This window comes from Diadema antillarum, unplaced genomic scaffold, assembly GCF_040938485.1.
Source record: "Diadema antillarum isolate AM-2024a unplaced genomic scaffold, OU_Dant_1.0 scf00000114, whole genome shotgun sequence".
In the NCBI taxonomy this organism is placed as follows: Eukaryota; Metazoa; Echinodermata; class Echinoidea; order Diadematoida; family Diadematidae; genus Diadema; species Diadema antillarum.
The window spans coordinates 4,632,823-4,651,411 of record NW_027271003.1 but is presented as its reverse complement, the minus strand read 5'-3'; the positions used below and the strand labels follow the sequence as shown (position 1 = coordinate 4,651,411).

At 37.3% G+C, this 18,589-nt stretch overlaps 1 protein-coding gene across 1 annotated transcript; it reads left to right on the top strand.

Moving 5' to 3' along the window:
- Positions 1 to 660: 660 nt before the first annotated feature.
- LOC139719757 (uncharacterized) lies at positions 661 to 12,769 on the top strand. Its single transcript, XM_071631147.1, has 8 exons — positions 661 to 729; positions 2,052 to 2,095; positions 3,549 to 3,593; positions 6,535 to 6,573; positions 7,625 to 7,701; positions 9,200 to 9,305; positions 11,934 to 12,317; positions 12,740 to 12,769. The coding sequence occupies exons 2-8, from the start codon at positions 2,057 to 2,059 to the stop codon at positions 12,767 to 12,769; spliced, it is 720 nt and encodes a 239-aa protein (XP_071487248.1). The 5' UTR covers positions 661 to 729; positions 2,052 to 2,056.
- Positions 12,770 to 18,589: the final 5,820 nt, after the last annotated feature.

The window sequence follows — 18,589 nt, the reverse complement described above, 5'->3', positions numbered from 1 at the left end:
AAGACTAGCAAAGATAAAGAGATGTTTGATATACAAAAAAATCGCAGAATACACTTAGAATATATCTTAACTATGTAAAATTTCATTTGAACTATAGAGATTATGTGTCGGAGGAACTGAAAAAAAAATCAAATGCTCCTTACTATAGTGGAGATAGGTATTAAGAAAAAGAATGTAGGCAAGCACACGATAGAGAAATGAGAGAAAAAGAAAGGAGAAATAGAGGAAAGAAAAAAAATTCAACTCAAGACAGCTTCCACCTCTCCTTGGGTACATTTTCTCCCATGATTATTGAAAAATTTTCGTTGTTCGCATTTCCGTCGCGTGTTCTTCGTGTACGTAACATGCTGTACTTTAGCAATGATACACACGACATTCGCACATACGTCGTGGAAACTTCGCACAAATTGCGCAAGAATAGTTTTCGGCTTCATTGTCGGAAAACATTCGGAGAAAAACTTTTCCGAATGTTGGATTTTGTCATTCGCGTCCTTCGCAAATCGTTCGCGTGCTCCGTGATAGACTCTGACACAGGCAGAAGCTAGTACATGTTCAGTTCTGTAGCTCGGAACAGCCGGTGCATCGCCCCGTGCATTTGCATGCAAGTGCATCACCGTTTCTTTCACTATCTCGCTACCGAAGAGTATAGAAGCGCACGCAAGCGCACTCATACTCTTTGCTATGTTATATGCTTGCTACACACCTGTCGATACAGTTTCGGCAAAAAAGGTAAGTAATGTCGTATCTGTCATAAAATTATATATAAGGGTTTGAAAAATTCCCGTTTTGTCCTCAGTTCGCTGAAAGATATCCCCAACTCACACTAGTCTAAAAATCTCTTCATGTAGTAGGCGTGGCATTACATTACATTATCATTGACATGGATCATAACATGTCCTCGAGCTCCATGACTTGCATGTGTGTATGCTGTTCTCGTGTAATGGCGCCCCGTGTACACGGTGTAGGGCTCTAGCCCCTATATAGGCAAGGGGCAGATCGTGTCGTGTGTTTGTTTGCAGTTTTTGTGTTGTTCCTCCTCGACTAGTCAGTAGTAGACACAGGCAGTCAGATACTTTTTTAGGGTCTTTCATGACTTACATCGGATTCTGAGTATGATAACCTATCCAATGTCAAGGATGAGTACGTTTCTTGGTACCAGTACACATGAATTTACACGACATACTCGCATAGTTTCGAAATATCATCATTCATAGTAATATTAGTATGGAAACTCAAAATGTCATATAATGCACGTTCATACATAAACAGCGATAAACTTTACATCTACAGATTACAGTATACATTGTAATAGTAGTACAGCCTATACTATAGGTGTCAAGTGTAGGCCCATATGGTCTACGGGCCCATACATCTGTACTAACGTTAGATGGCTACTCACACGCGCCTATGTATACACAAGTAGTGTGTACTGTTCTGGTCGAGGTGAGGATTAAGCTTTTAACGTTTTACCACATATTCAGGAACCACTGAGCTGATATCAAAGATCATGCAATTCTAAAGAGTATCAAAAGTTTATTTGATGAAAATCGGTTCTGAAATGGCAGAGATATCCAAAAACAGGGTGAAACAAAGAGATCCTAATAAAAGACGTGGCCTCTCATGTGAAGTACTCGACTATGCTTTGTTGATGATGTTGTTGTGGTTCCATTGTGAGCTACCCTAGTACAGTACAAGATGGATATATGGGTCAACACATGCAAATTAGGCCTTTTTTATATTTTATTTGTTTCCAGAACTCAAAGCACCAGTTGTGAGTAGGCTCTCGGTAGAATCCAAGACCATTGCAAGTCATACTATCACTCACTAGATTTTTCTACCAAATGATGAGGCTGTTATTCTCGTTTTGAGTAGTTTACAATGGGAAGAATAGTGTTGAAGCTCTATTGCCTGTATCAACCATTTTACAGTATATCACCACTGTATTGCAAACTTATCTCTGAATTTGATATTTTTGCTGGAAGGCTAGGCCCAACATGCATAATCCGTTATTTTTGGTGCTTCTGATTTTACTTTCTTTCTCTTGAACGTAGACGGCATGGCAGTAATTACTGTAGAGCATGATGAAGAGAAGGAGGTAAGTATTTTATATTTTCCTTTATTCTTGTCAATTTATAGTAATATCCAATGTGCACACAGTACTCTTTTACCAGGAGCTTGAATTTCCATGCAGGTTTTCTTTAACATGAAGAGTAAATTAAGCTGACTCTATTCCATTTGTTAGTGGACAAAATCGAAGAAGTTAAGGAATTCAAATTAACCCCCACTTCATGAAGCATTGTGATTGAATATTTGAGTCATTTTCACATCAAACAAGGCCTGCGATATATACATATGAAAAATTGTTTAGATTTATTAACCTCTCATGTACATAATCAACCATTTCAACTCTCGAAAGAGTTCGGAGACTTGTGTTTTTAGCATTAATTCATGTCAAAGTTAGGTTAGTAGTTTTTAGATGATTACAATATTGATGAGATGAACAAGATTGACTGCACATGCATCATCACTGTCACACTGTCCACATCACCACTAATCTCTTAGGAGCTAATGACAAGGACTTACTTTATATAAATTCCCTCCACACTGTTTGCATTAAACTCGCAAAACATCTCACGAACCCTCATCTCTCCATGACTTATAAATTGCTTTCCCTCCGGCAACTTCATTCTCCTCTTTGATACCACAAATTTTCACTTCTTTCTCGTATCTCCATGATTTTCCAACCATCATCTCCTAGTGGTACCTCTTCCTCTTCCCTTCTTTTTCATCTTTCTCCTCCTAATGATGTCCGAACATCTTACTTGATTCTCACTCTATTCTTCCTTACCGCTCTCTGTGTTCCTTTCTCTACCGTCTCCACTAGTGCAACTTCAAATTCCAGCCCATTACTGTTCCCCACTCTTCACTTTTTGCCCTCCTTACGACCCCCATATGTCGCTTCCCTCTTAAATCCTCCTCTTTCTATGCTCTCCTTCTGCCAAGCAACGATCTGGATAAGGACTACATACATGCAGCTGTACATGGTGTCGCGCAAATCTTTTTCTCTCAAAATATGAATAATTCCCACTAGGATGGTCCGTCATATCTCAGTGATTGAATAGGTTCTGATTTCAAGATTTGGTCGAGAGTTATAATAGATTATATACTAAAATAAGCTGAAATATGTGACTAAGTCAATTTTCATGAATTTTTGACATACGTTGTTTTACCATCTTAAGGCCGTATAAATAATTACGACAAAAGCAAATAATGGCAAACATGATGAAAACAGAGGAATGCACATAAATGACAGTTAAGAAAAAACAACATACAATCAGTCTTTTGTATTGTGTCTTGTGTTGAATCTGCTCTCTGCATTAATATGTCTGACATTGCACATGTGGCATTCATCTTTCCATCGATACATTATCTTATCACTACATATAATTTAGCACTGGGCTATGTTTATTTCACTTACTTACAAATTAATATGTGGACCTTTGATCCTTTAACTTCTAAAAGATTTATCAAATCAATTTTACTTTCAGGAAAAGCAGACCCAGGATAGCACTGCCTTGGAGGATAAGGTGCAAGTATGTATGATACTAATTACCTACTGTAGTTCATTGTAGAAAAATTTAGATTCAATTAGTGTAGTTTCCGGTGATATGTGAAAGAAATCAAATTTGAGGCAGACGTTGCTGTCTACTTTCGGCCTGCATGTCATGGTCTTCATCAAGAAAATACATTAAATGATGATAATTGTCTAGGTGGCATTATGTGCTATATTTTAACATGTATGCTTTGTATACAAATGCACATATGCATTTATATACACACATAGATATGTATGTGTGTATGTATGTGTATGTGTGCATATGCGTACATTGCATATATATATATATATATATATATATATATATATATATTAATATATGTATATGTATACATATATATATATATATATATTTATATATTATATAATTTGGGGCATAGGGGGAATTTCCATGTGAAAACCAGGTATCCTAAGGGGAATCCGTCCTTTGGGTGAAATATTTGATTCCCCTCAGCGTTTTCAATGCCTGTTTATGAGTTTTCCTGTACCCCTACACTCTTGAAACTGCGCAAAATGAAATGTAGAGGGCAGGAGAGAATATTGCACTATGGGAGAGTTCTCCGAATGCATTCTACATTTTGCCACATGGATTTGTTATATAATTATATAATATTGGATGCACTTGAGTGGTATATCAGATATATTGCATTCATCAACATGAATATTGCACGAGTCAAAAATGAGTGCAATATTCATGTTGATGAATGCAATATATCTCATATACCACGAAAGAAATCCAATATTATTATTATTATACATACAAACCACTTTCCATGACAACACCACATTCAATTAAAAAAAAATGAAAAAGGGTTTCACTCACATTGGACATGAAAGTGATCAAACGTCCACGGCAATTCCTTCTCTGTTAGATATGCTCTATAAACATCTAGAGCACTTTTTGTTGCCTTTCGTGTGTTCAACGCGTCTTTTTCTTTCAGAATGTTTTCGAACTCGTCAGAGTCTAGAGTCGCGAACCATGGAGGCCGCCATTCATTGTTGTTTACAAAATCTAACCTTTCAACTTGTATACAGAAGTACACGTACAGTACAGTACAGTACAGCACAGCATATCTGCGAGCGACTACCGCAGACCGGGCCGCACAGACGATTTACGTGTACTCCTATGGCATTTCTCAACCTCATCGCGCATTTCTCAACCTCATCGCGCAATGCCACTGCACTTTGCTTTCTTTGCAAGCGATACTGCGCATGCGTATAAAGAAACATTAGAGTGCGTTATTGACAGCAGAGTACAATATTGGAAACAATATTGTACTCTTTTTCTCCATTGATACGGGTAATGTAAAATGCATTGGACAGGTATTATGCTAACAATATTGTACGTCATTAAGCAAACCCCTTGCAGGAATATTGATACATGGTTTTATTGTATCGAAAAAGTGGCTTGTATGTATAATAATTCACCTTAGCGCATTTTAATGCACTAAGGGCAATTGTTATATACTAAAAATCTATGATGCAATTATACAACAAAGGAAATAATATCCTTTGGTTGTACAGTAAAGTTTAGATAGGCTACTAGTTTTCATTTATCAATTATGAGATCAGTTGTTTCACTAAAATGTTTATTTTTGTCTTTTTAAAAAAATTCTCCCTAATTACCAAATTACCATAAAAAATGTTACATTATAAAATTCCTCAAAATAGCGTGTTAAATATATATATATATATATATGAAGAGTTTGTTTGCAAAAACCGATAAGTCCATATTTGGCAAATGGAGATATTTGCGAATAAAGGTCAAGAAAAATAAAGAGAATAATAAAATGTTTGCTTCTTTTGACCATAACTTAAAAAATATACCTTTATATGTAGTGACCAATATATCATTTAAAAGGTATTATTTTGTACTTTATGACAGAGATCATACTTCAAAATCTTCAAAAATGGACTTATTGGTTTTTGCAAACAAACCCTTCATATATAAAACCATTATGCATATTTAATGTTAACCCGTTGAGAATGAGTCCCGAGTATACTCGAGCAAGTGTATGGGAAATGCGTGTTGAAGCAAAATCAAACCGTTCTCAACGGTCAATGATGATGGCATAGTATGATTGTCATATTTTGGATGTATGATTCAGGAATTGAATCTGTGTTTTCATTTTTTTTTTGTATTATTCACAAATCATTTCTGTTGATGAGATGATATTAGATTGCAGTTTTTTGTTGAAGTATAAATGATTGATTGTGCAAACTAGGTAATGAAAATTTATATCATTGTTGTCATACGATATTGCACTTTTTTTATTGCACTTATTACATCACAGCACAGTATGCCATCTAGACCATTATTATGATGTGTCTTCTGTTGGTAGATCCTGCCTGCAGCCTGAAAGCGTAATTACCAGGGAAAAGTATAGAGCAATGACCGCCTAAAACATGTTTTCATAAGGCTCCAAAATAAGACACAGCATGCGATTTGGTCAGGATCAATCTCTCACATTATATATATGGCAAATAGACAAAATAGGCTTCTATTCATGTAAAGCATAATGAGGCATTTTATGAAGATACAATTTTGTTTTATGCTGTTTGTATATAAGTCATCTTTTGAAGTAATGTATTTTCTGTTTGAATTTCTTGTATGCATGTCATTTTGTAATGCACAGTAGAGTATATTTTTATAGTAGCTGCGCAATATAAATGTCCTTTATTATTATTATTATATATATTCACAAGTTCATTGTAATACACTTATAGCTGACATGAAAATTTAATGAAGCCTAATATTCTATCACTGTTTTCCCCTGTGTTTCTCTAGATGTAAAAAGTGATGAAAGCCAATGTTTTTGTCTTCAACTTAGAGGAACCATCCCCTGCCTATTTAACATTGCCATTACTTATTGACTTCTAACCTGCTTTATTGATTCTGTACTTTTCCCCATTTTCAGGAAAGTCAACCATGGGCCATCCTTACCCCGTTTGAAGAGGTATGTGTATTTATCATTTATTCAGGCAATTGTTAGTTTAGTTTGGCATGATAGACCATTTGTGACCGTGCATCACAAAACGAACAAAAAGTCGCACACACTGATTTTGTGTGAGGACTAAAAGTATGTGAAATTGGTCAACCAAGCCGATTTTAAATTTTTCATATTTTCTGAAGGAGCAAGTCTTCTGCTACATTATGCCAAAATTGGGGATCATAAACTGAGCAGCAAAGTATGTTTTCTAGCAGTTTATCTCGATTTTTTTTTTTTTTTTTTTTGGCAGAATAGTGTGTCTTTGAAGTCCCCTTTACATTTCTTAATAACCTTGTACACACTCTTCACTTTCACCTCCTATAACCTTTGAAAGGATGATGCTACTACTTTGAAAGTTGGCATTAATTAAGAACAGAATGTGTTAATAAGGCATGTACAATTTCAGTTTAATCTGATAATTCCTTCGTTGTTGTTAGACCGGTGGTTACATCCTATTTTTTGTCCCATTCATTGCACAGCCAGCATGGCTTGGTAAAGATTATTCTAGCGCTTGATTAGACACTGTACCTCAGAGCCTCTTTTCTCAATTCACACTTTTCCCGAGTTTGTGTTTTCTTTCCAATATTTAGATTGGTTAGAAGAGCCCATTTGAGTTGAGTGTATAATTTTAAGGCTTAAAGTCTGCTCTTTCAGAATATGCTCTTAACTAAAATTTCATGTCAGCAACTTTTTGTTTGTTTTGTGGTGCAGGGTCACATTTGCCAGTAAACTATTTTTTTTCCTGGCTGTGAAGTCATAATTTGGTACAGTAACTGGAGAAAAAAGTTCTTTCTTCATGTTGACCGTGATACAAATATCTAATTAGTTGAAGGCACAGATCTAACCCTAATATACAATGTATGTAGAGCAATCCAACAGATGGAATACATACAGGACTATAAGGTTCTCTGAGTAAACCTCCTCATGCCATTTCATTGAGGCCTTCATATACACTTGTACAGCTCTAGTGTTAACACAGTGGTAGTTAGTGACCATATTGTTGTCGTTTTCTCCTCAGTGTCAATATCTCCCCTGTGGTCGTCAGAAGCCTCAAAGGCGTCAACAGGATCATGCAGACACTTCATGTACTGGCAGGTTTGTATGATTTGCTTCCTTTCAACATTCTGTATGCTGCGATCTTTTATATTGAAACTCATTATTACCATGTACGTGAAACTCCTTTGCTTTAATACTTTAACCCTATTTTAACTGGGGGGGGGGGTCAAATTGACCCCCCTCAACATTTCGCGCCACGATTCCACAGCGCGCAAAGATTTTGCCGCGTCGTTTCATGACTTTTTTCATTGAAGTCTCCCACATATTTTGAGACCAAATTTGCGACATCCGGGTACACCATTCTGAAGTTACGCAATTTTTTGCATATGCACGTCAACCCGAAAACAGCTCAAATTCATGATTTCGTGTGCAAATCCAATGCAAATTGTGTTTTTTTTTTGTATAATTGATATAAATTAGATTATTTCAACTTTTGAACATTGAAATTCATCAATTCTATTGTAGATAAGCTTGAAAAAGTGCTTGCAACAAATTTTGGCAAAAAACAATAGAAAACAAAAGGTCGAAAAAACAATAAGATACATAAGAAATTACCAAAACAATAAAAAACAAAAGAGACTGATTTTGATTGCCCTATTTTTTTACAAGAAAATTGTTTGATGTGTCTTGAGAAACTGACACAAAAATTTAGCAATCCTTCATTCTTTTTGATGGAGTTATAGGTGAAAATATGATTTCATGCATAAATTTGCATAATTAACTTATTACAAAATATAAAATCAACATTTTTCTATTGTATGACCATGTAATCTTGTAGTTGACATCCTGCTCTATGTTCAGACAAAATTTTGCGGCGATCGCGTGATCGGCGGCCGAGATCTGAAGATTCCCCCCCCCCCCCAGTAAAAACTTGGTCTCAAATAGCCCAATTAAAATAGGGCTAAACAAGAACATCACATTGCAGTAGGTTGTAGGTTTTGCTGACAGTGTAAGCTTTTACCCCATGATTTACACATACAATGTATTATTATCTTCTGAAGAAGTTACATGTAGGTGTACTTGTTTTATCAAGCATCATATATGATTCTTTTAGAATAGGGTTGTAAAACGCAAGGATTTTTCTTCCTTTTGAACTATGTTCCTTCCTTTTGAACTACAAATGTATGTTCCTAATAGTGCTTTGATGTTCCAATTAGAGGTCCTAGTCTCATTTGTATTTGTGAGAATTACATTGTATGATGGTGGTCACATATTGCAGTCTCTGAGACAGCTTTGTTTTGCAGTCCCCACTATATTGCAACTGCTATTAGTTTCTGCAGGCTGATACTTTTATATGGCTGACATGCTACTCAGTCAGACAAATGATATCAAGTTAATGTCCTGTAAGTTGCATGAACTGTTCGATTGCTTGTAAACATACATGTGAATCAGTATACTGAGTTCTGTAGATCAAAAGAGGTGCAAATCCTGCAGTGAGGAGTCCCTGACAATGATGAGAAAAAAAAAATAAAGCAAAAGTTGCAATAAGTAGAGCCTCACTTGATTAGTATCACTATTTCAACATCATATATCACAGAGCTGCCAATTTCGCCAAGGGAGACCATGCAACTTATCAGAAGGAATTAACTTCTTCTTTGAGGAGACCTACCAGAGTGACAGTGTTCATGAATTCCAGAGTGAAGGTTAGTACAGACAGTGCAAATAGAAGAGGGTTTGTACGAAATTCTGCTCGAGCTACCAATATCATTTTAGTGTCATATTCATCATGCAATGATTGCAGAATAATTTAGTTTGTAGCTGTCCTGAGCTATTGTGTTCAGTCATTGTCTGTAGTGCATCATGCATAAACTTAGCAGGTAGTATCCCTAGTGACAGAACCTCAATCTATTCAAATGGACACCATGCCTCTCTTGGGAGGGGGGTGGGGGTGGCAGGTGGACCAAACCCCACAAAAATTTAGGAATTTTTCTGAATTCCTGTTCTCTACAACTTCCAGTAGACTATGAGTTTATAAAGTACATTGATGACTATTTTCAATGTTTTTTTTTTTGTGTGGCAGATCCAGGGATGCCCCACCCCTTGGGATGGGGGGGGGGGGGGGTCCAAAGTGGGGTCTTAACCCTAAAAAGACTGGGGGGGGGGGCCTAAAAGGCCCCCCCCCTCGACATTTCGCGCGATTACTCAGCAACACGCAATGCTCTCGCCGCGATGCTCTATGACTTTTTTCTTTCGAGTTTCCCGCACATTTTGACACCAAATTTGTGACGCCCGGGGGTACGGTTCTGAAGTTAAATAACTTTTTGTACATGCATGTGAGACCGAAAATGGCTCAAAAATGTGATTTTGTATACAAAGTCAATACAAATTGAGTTTTATCACATGGTTCATATAAATATGCTTATTTTTACTCTCAATGGCTAAAATCAACTTGTTTTAGTAGTATTATGCTTCAAAAAGGGTCTGCCACAAATTTTGCTGAAAAAAACAACAAAAACAAAAGATCGAAAAAACAAAGAAATACATAAGAAATTCATAAAACAATGAAATAAATAAGAAATTAATTTTGATACCGAATTTTTTTTCAAGTACATTTGCTAAGAATGCTACAAAGAATATCTAGACCAAAAATGAGCACTTTTGGAGCTTTATTTACTGATTTAGATAAAAAAGTCCGATTTCTCACATAAATTAGCATAATTAATCAAAATAAAATAAAAGAAGACTATTTTGGAAAATTTAAATATACGATCTTGTAGATTACATCGCACACTACCATTGTGCAAATTTCCGCGGCGATCGCGCGATCCACGGCCGAGATCTTAAGGGGGGGAGCCCTGTAGGCCCCCCCCCCCCCCAGTCTTTCGAGCTACCAAAATAGCCCAGTCTTTTTAGGGTTAATAGTACATTTGCATCATCTGGCAACCACTTGGTCAAAGTTCCACCAAACTTGGAAGATATAGGTGACATATATTTCTACAAATGCAATGGGCACCTGTTCCAATGTAGGTGCTCCAACGGGCACAATGCTGTTGTGGGGGGGGGGGGGGGGGGGGAGGGGAATGACAAAACCCCCAATTTAAAAAAAACCATGTACTGGATACTGTGATACTTGAATAAGTGCAAGAGCTCTCAAGTGGTCTCTTATTTTCATGAGTGATATTCACAAAAATTATATTTTTCTCTTTGATATCTGCAATTAGATCCTAATCCAATTTTAATCGACCATCCATGATTGTAATTTTTGCATTAAAATTTGACATCTAACACAATTAAAAAACAAACGTAGGACAGGGATCCCGCCTGAAAAGGCTATTTTCATTACTTACTGCCCTTTATGCTTCCTAGCATGTACGGCAGCAACAAAAGCTTTCTTAAATCTGTTCTGAGCCAGCTGCTTTATGGTTTCCTAGTGTGCCCCAGGCTTATGAATTCTGCTTCGACTGTCTGCCTCCAAGTTCCAATATTAGGCAGTGACTGTTTCATCACCTGCCTCCTTCCACAGTACATGATCAGTCCATTTCCATTGTGTCATAGGAGAGTGGTTTCCGTGTCATACATTTAACATTGGTCTGGCAGTTCCTCATTAGTTATGGTGATGAAAATGCTAGCATATGCATAATATTCTGTTGAATGCAAAATTCCTTTAAGAGGTGAACTTGTCATACTCAAATGTGCACGAGACCCCTAGGTTTCTTGTTTGCTTGTTTGTTTGTTTGTTTTTTGTATTTCTGTGGAGTTTTTAAAGAGAACCAAGACAACTGTGCAGGTACAAGTAGTACGCAGACATTATATTTATATTTTTTTTGAGTATGAATAACAAGCTCTTCCTTATTTGAAGTCATCAATATTGACCATTTTCAGATTCAGGTTCAGCTTAGGGATGCATTCACCTCGTGAAAAAACTTGCTTGCTTTTTAGCAGGGAGTACTCCTTTCCTTCATATTTCATCAACAATACTGGTATGCTCTCATCTTACTTCAGGGTGAATTGAAATGCCTACCAAGATAATACCTGAGAAAAGTTGTGGGGATATATGAGTTTTGGTAGGCTTATAAATGAAACTGTAAGATAGAACACATTCCACAAAGATCTGTTTGCAAAGAAAAAGAGAAGTATGGTTCTTTTTAATCCAATAGTTTACCTTTATAAACAGCTTTGTACTACATGGTATTATCTATAATTAATGATTATGAAACTCGTAAACAGTACTTTCACTATGTTGTTACCAATGATGTACTCCTTTTCTTCAAAACACACATATTCTCATAAGCCCAGTTAACAGTTTACATTTGCTAAAAATGCCTTTACAGGAAAAGCATGTGCTGACTTACATGTTTGGGGTGCTGGCTGCTCTAGTCATCCTTGCAAAAGGCTCCCAGGCTACGGAGGTCTACCAGCTGAATCTGCAACAAGGGGCACCAGGTAATTTTACCTACAAGATTCCCTGGCCTCACCAAGAGCACCCATTCTTCACTGTCACAATGCTCACAGAAGACCAGCCCTTTGCCACTCGTCATGAGAAACATCGGCAGGGCTTTAAGTACCAAGACCAGTATGATAGATTTGACATTGACTACCGAATTGTAGATGATGTGCTGTATGTGACAGTCAGCATATCAAATGTGTCCTTGGATGATTCCAATGTGTATAACCTGACAGTCGTAACAGAGTCAGATGATAGGATTACAAGACAGGTAAACATGACGGTGGTTAGGCCGATTGGCAGGGCTGAATGCACAAACAAAACTGTACAAGGATATCATGGCATCTATGTTATTTCATGTCATGGCTTTGGTGGAACTGGAAATAGCACTGTAGCGTGCTATCAAAATGGCATAAAAGCTCCCTTTAAGGATGAAGTCACACATGAGGGTGATCTTGTACTCGGTACATTCTGGGTAAAAGTAATTGGGGCTCCCGTCTACTGCTGTACTTCGGGACCAGGGAAACAATTTGACCTATCCACATGCAAGGACTATGAGTGGCCTGCAGAGTCATGTGAAGAAGTAACCCTAAGTTTTTACCCAAATGGGGTGATTGGGCTTTTGGCATTTCTTTTGTTCATAGTTGGATGCATATGTGCATATTTCATGTATGTTTACTTGGCAAACCGTAGGAATGTCGGGAGAGCACACAATCAGTCTGATGGACCAGTGCCTGGGAGTGAAGAAATGGTCATATTATCAACAAACAATGGAAATCTTCGTTGAAATATGTCATATTGCATTTACCCAGCGGGGGTCACAGAACTGGGGGAGGGTGGTTGGGTTGCTGCAGCATCCCTACTTTTTGGCTCATCAACAACAGAAAAATGAATAAATCATCCATTGGGAATGAGAAGAATTTAAATTGTAAAGTCTTTAATACAAAAAAAGTGTGGTACATTTGTTGCTGTCATTGCAAGCAACAATTGCACCCTGGAGTACGTAGACTGAATCCTAGAACTGCATGAAATATGTAGCTTGAGAATGAACAATTGGAACAATTGTATTTTCTGCTGGAATCACAGAGATCAAGAAAAAATATGTTCACGTGTCTAAAAGAAATGCAGCCATTATATTGATATACTTGTGTAGCCTGCTTGGTCCAACAATAAGAAATAACATGTTGCATGTACATGCTGCACAGTACTCCTAACTCATGGTGTGTTAACTGGATGTTGGAATAAAGTGAATGTAGGCTAGCAACCAAGATTCCTAGGCCATGTGGTCACTATATAGTCAGCCAAGGGCTAATAAACACACACACACACACACACACACACACACACACACACACACAGAGCACACACACACACAAAGCACACACACACACACAGAGCACACACACACAGAAACACAGAAACACACATACACATGTACTCACATATTATACACTTTATGCATACTGATTGGTCTACATAATGTGGGTCGTGTGGTTGCTATGGCAACAGAAATAATTACAAGACCGGCTTCTGATAGCAGTCAGATCTGCTGCCCTTCCCTCTATCTCTTTGTTTTTTTTTCTCTTGCTTTATCTTCATGTACACTCATTCTTACTCTCCCATTATTGTCTCTGTCCCTGTCTCCCCTTTCTTGCTTCATGTTTCACTCCCTCTTCTTTTATTGTCAAGCCCACCGGAGGTGTGGGGAGACTAGGGGATCGCCTGCGGCGTCTGTCCATCGTCCGTCCGTCCGTCCGTCGTCCGTCTGTAACGCTACAAAAACTTCAATAACTCTTTACTCTGGCCTTCGATTGCAATCAAACTTCGAGGGAAGAGGGGTTATACAGAGTTTCACATTTTACCATAAATGAAGGTCACCTCAAGGTCAAAGGTCACAAGCAGGGGTCAACGAACTGTTAGAGCCCAATGTTAAGTTTTTATGGCGCGTTTCTATTATTGGTCATAACTTTTGATCCATAATTCCATTTGTTACTAAACTTGGATTGTAGATGTCCCTTAGAGAGTGGATGATCACCGCAAGGTCAAAGGTCACAAGCAGGGGTCAACGAACTTTTAGAACCAAATGTTAAGTTCTTATGGTGCATTTCTATTATGGGTCATAACTTTTGATCCATAACTCCATTTGTGACTAAACTTGGATGGTAGATGTCCCATTGGGAGTGGATGATTATTACAAGGTCAAAGGTCACAAGCAGAGGTCAACAAACTTTTAGAGCCCATTGTTAAGTTTTTATGACGCGTTTCTATTATTGGTCATAACTTTTGATCCATAATTCCATTTGTGACTAAACTTGGATGGTAGATGTCCCTTGAGGAGTGGATGATCACCACAAGGTGACAAGCAGAGGTCAACGAACTTTTAGAGCCCAATGTTAAGTTTTTATGGCGCGTTTCTATTATGGGTTATAACTTTTGATCCATAACTCCATTTGTGACTAAACTTGGATGGTAGATGTCCCTTGGGGAGTGGATGATCACCACAAGGTCAAAGGTCACAAGCAGGGGTCAATGAAATTTAAGGGCCCAATGTTAAGTTTTTATGGCACATTTCTTTTTTGCCATAAATTTTTACCCTTTTATATCTCTTTTTTTATCTGTTATATCCCATTCGCGTATTCTTGCACGCGAATGGGCGAGACACATTATGACACTTGCCTTGTTCTAGTTTTTCTGCCGCTGCCATATCCGGTCGCATGAGGCATTACTTTTATTCATTTATTTATTAATGTTATATTATTTATTTGTTTATTTATTATTTTGGGTGGGGGGCTTGCCCATCCACCCATCTGTCCGCACGTAATTGATTTTGTGAGGTATGCAAATGAAAGTTAGTACAATGTATACTTAATGTATGAGTGGACAAAGCAGATCTACATGTACTTTTTGGTGCATACACTCCAGGTCAGAGGTCAAGGGGCACAATCAAATTCTTAACATTTCTCTATTTCCCTATTGAATAGCTCTGCAATGCCTGTAGGGATTTTCATGATTCAAAGGGAACCCAAACCCAAAGAGCAATGTGGATTGAGTGAAAGCAGCAACATAAGTAGAACACATCAGTGAAAGTTTGGAGAAAATCATACAATCAATGCAAATGTTATAGTTCTTAAAACAGTTTTGATGTTGGAACTGCTGGATGAGGACACTACCAGAGGTTATGGCATAAGTGTGGACAACAATACAAAAAATGTAAAGGGAATTCCACAAAAATCAACTTTATTAGCATAGTGAAGGTACACTTGACTATCAATTCTAAATGGCTTTCAGAAAGCAGGGGGAATAATTGATACCCTAACATATGTCAGTATCAAATTGATGAAATGTGTAATTTTCATGAAAAGTGAATTTCTGTGGAATTCCCTTTATATTTTGTGTATATTGTTGTCCACACCTATGTCGTAACATCTAGTAGTGTCCTCATCCAGCGGTTCCAACACCAAAACTTTGAAATATACCTTTTGCTTGATTGTCTGATTTTCCTCCAACTTTCACTAATATGTTCTGCTATTTGTTGCTGCTTTCACTCAATCCACATTTCTCTTTGGGTTTTATAGTGTATGTGTAAACATGTATTAACATATAAAAATTCTGCAGATAAGTCTTTGGACCATTAGATCAAAGGTCAAGTAAAAATTGCGAAACTTTCACTTTTTTTCTCTTCATATCTTGGAAGTTGCTTAAGGTATCTTCATGAAATAAGGAAATTGCATGTCGATGTGCTGCCTAAAATGTTTTTCTTAGGAATTGTGAGGTCATGGTGTCGAGGGTCAAAGGTCAGGTTAAAAATATGATGCTATAATTCAACTTGCGCTGGAAATAGTTTTATTTGTATTATAGCCGTTTCTTGGAGATTGTTCAATATATTACACACTCGAGTAAAGTAGGTACAGTTTGTATATATGCATGTATAATTATGCACTACTGCTCAGTGATTTTGTCGTAAAAGATTTGGGCCATTTGGTCAAAGGTCAAGTGAAAATGACATACATTTTCAATATATGGACTGTACATAACATACAGACATATCATTTTGCCCAAATATCTTCCTCTTTTGTACCTTTTCTTCAAGAAGAGAGTAGCTACTTGATGTTGAACCTCTGGTATAAATATCTGGAAGTTTTTGGTATTTTTTGAAAGGTACACTTGTATTATTTTGTACTCAATCATAACTGCATTTATTGTGGAATTGTTAAAGATCTAATATATTGCATGACTGTGTGTACAATGTTTGAATCAGATTCAATGTACATACAAGTAAATGAAATAATTGCATTGAAATTATATAGCTGCAATTATGTGTACGTCGTTTTTTCCTGATTTTTGTCTTGCCCGCGTAGCAGAAGAGAGACAAAGGCTTTACTTTTCTGGTGGTGGCGGCGGCATTGTCAACATTTTTGTGTACTCTCCATAATTTTCTACCAAACTCACACCACAGGTACATAACCTTGAAACGCCGGTCAAGTTCGAATATAGGTGAAGTCCAACGAGGTCAAAGGTTGAAAGGTCAATGAACTTGCCCTGATAAACACTGTAAACATTATTGTGGTGTTTACTTTCAATTACAGTCTGCATAGATTACTGTATGCATATTGTAGCAATTGCAGAAATGTGATAATGATGTGCAGTATAGTGCAGGAAGCTGGAACACGTGCCACTTTGCCATAGTTTGCCTTTTGATACATGCTCATGGCCGCACCTGTAATCACGTTGTAGTCCTTGCCTCCTGTAGTTTAAATATACACGTTGTCAGTGTCAAGTCGAAGCTGGATCCATACAATTGATATTTTAGTGAACTTTGTCTAGCAGTCTTTAATAAACTCTTATTACACTTAGGGGAATTTTGATAAAGCATGCAGTGTCGCAATCACCTCATTCAATGGGGAATTGCCCTCGATTAGTACCTGGGCATCAAGGTGCCGGTTAAATGTTAAAAAAAGTGTTGTGGTGTACCCTCAATAAGTTTCCACAGCTTTGAGCTGTGTCCGCCAAATTTACGTCGTATAGGTGCATCAGCTGAAGGTGCTGGTCGCATTCGAATGTTGGTAAATTCTGACAAGGTCAAAAGGAAAAATGTAAATGAACTTTTCCTAAGAAGAACAGTATATTGTGCTCTCAGTAACTTCTCGCAGCTTTGAGCTATGACCTCAAAACTCACACCACATGTGCATCACCTGAAGATGCCTTTCAAGTTTGAATATTGATGAAGTTGCACAAGATGAAAGGTCAATGATTTTACATTGAAAAACTCAATCACAAATTGCGATATGCGGGCGAGACATTGCTTGGCGTTTGCCTTGTTATAGGAGTTATGAGTGCAGCTATAGCTGCTGTCTTCTGTATGTATTTGTATTTTCTTTTCATATCCATCGTGATATACTATAACTGTACTTCGATTTTTAATAACAGTGTATTTCGTTGCTCACTTTTGATGTACTGCACGTAGTGCATATTTCATGCCTAGATTTCATGTCTGTAGAATAAAAGGCACACATACTTTTGACTGCTCTATAAAATCAAGAGGTACTGTATTGCAAGGACAATCATTTAGACTGGGTCTATCTATCTTTACAAGCCAGCAACAACGCATTAGGCCCACAGTTTATTCGTTTCAATGTTGAAGCATGTTGAATAGATTTAGCGTTTGCCATAAAGCATTTTGCATGCATTGGTGTATTGAGTGCCATGGTGACAGTGCGTTACAGGATTCATTGATTGTTATCCGATCCATGAAACCATGTGCTATGTAACCTTGTAGGGCTAGAATTTAAATAATGGTCATTTAGTCAGTCTGTCTCTGCTCCTCCTCTCCAAAGAGAGAGGAAATGTTGAACATCATAACTTTTGATATTATAAACTTTTAGATTTGGGTGATCCCAGCACTGACCCGATTTTGGCTCACTTAATGTACAGTTGAACCTCTCGTATCCGGACAAGTCGGGACCGGGACTCATCCGGATAAGGGATTTGGCCGGATACGGGAGACTCAATGCTTTATATACATACACATGTACTGATGTAACCCATTGTAGTACCACATGTAGTAATGTGTATACTGCAACCTTTTCATTGTTACATTTGTGGATGTTTGGGGATGTTAAAATGTCTGAAGGTAAGCAATTTGGAAGGAAATTTGATGTAATGTATGTTAATCATGTTGGAAGTAATATGTAATTCATGTGTGTTAGTGTAGGAGTTCTCAAGGAGTTGGGAATCCCCCTTTCCTCCCGTAATTATTATAAAAAAAAATCACGGCGAGATTGCGTCCGTATAATAGAGAGATCCGGATAAAGGGAGGCCGGATAAGAGAGGTTCAACTGTACTTGCATTAAAATTTCTTTGCTGGTTACAATGACTTGTGTTGATTAAAGCGGAAGGAAACTCAAAGAAACATTCTGGATTCTGTTTATTTTTAGACATTGTGACATAAGACAATCAGTAAAGAAATACATAGTTAAGTTGAAATGCCTTTGGCATCACTTAATTGTACTGTACAAAATGTGCAATGTGTTAATAACAATAATG

Excerpts from the sequence above, each read along its gene's own strand:
- LOC139719757 (XM_071631147.1), top strand. The coding sequence starts at position 2,057 with ATGGCAGTAATTACTGTAGAGCATGATGAAGAGAAGGAG. Across the intron at positions 3,594-6,534 it reads CCTTGGAGGATAAGGTGCAA|GAAAGTCAACCATGGGCCAT; the intron begins GTATGTATGATA and ends CCCCATTTTCAG. Across the intron at positions 6,574-7,624 it reads TCCTTACCCCGTTTGAAGAG|TGTCAATATCTCCCCTGTGG; the intron begins GTATGTGTATTT and ends TTTTCTCCTCAG.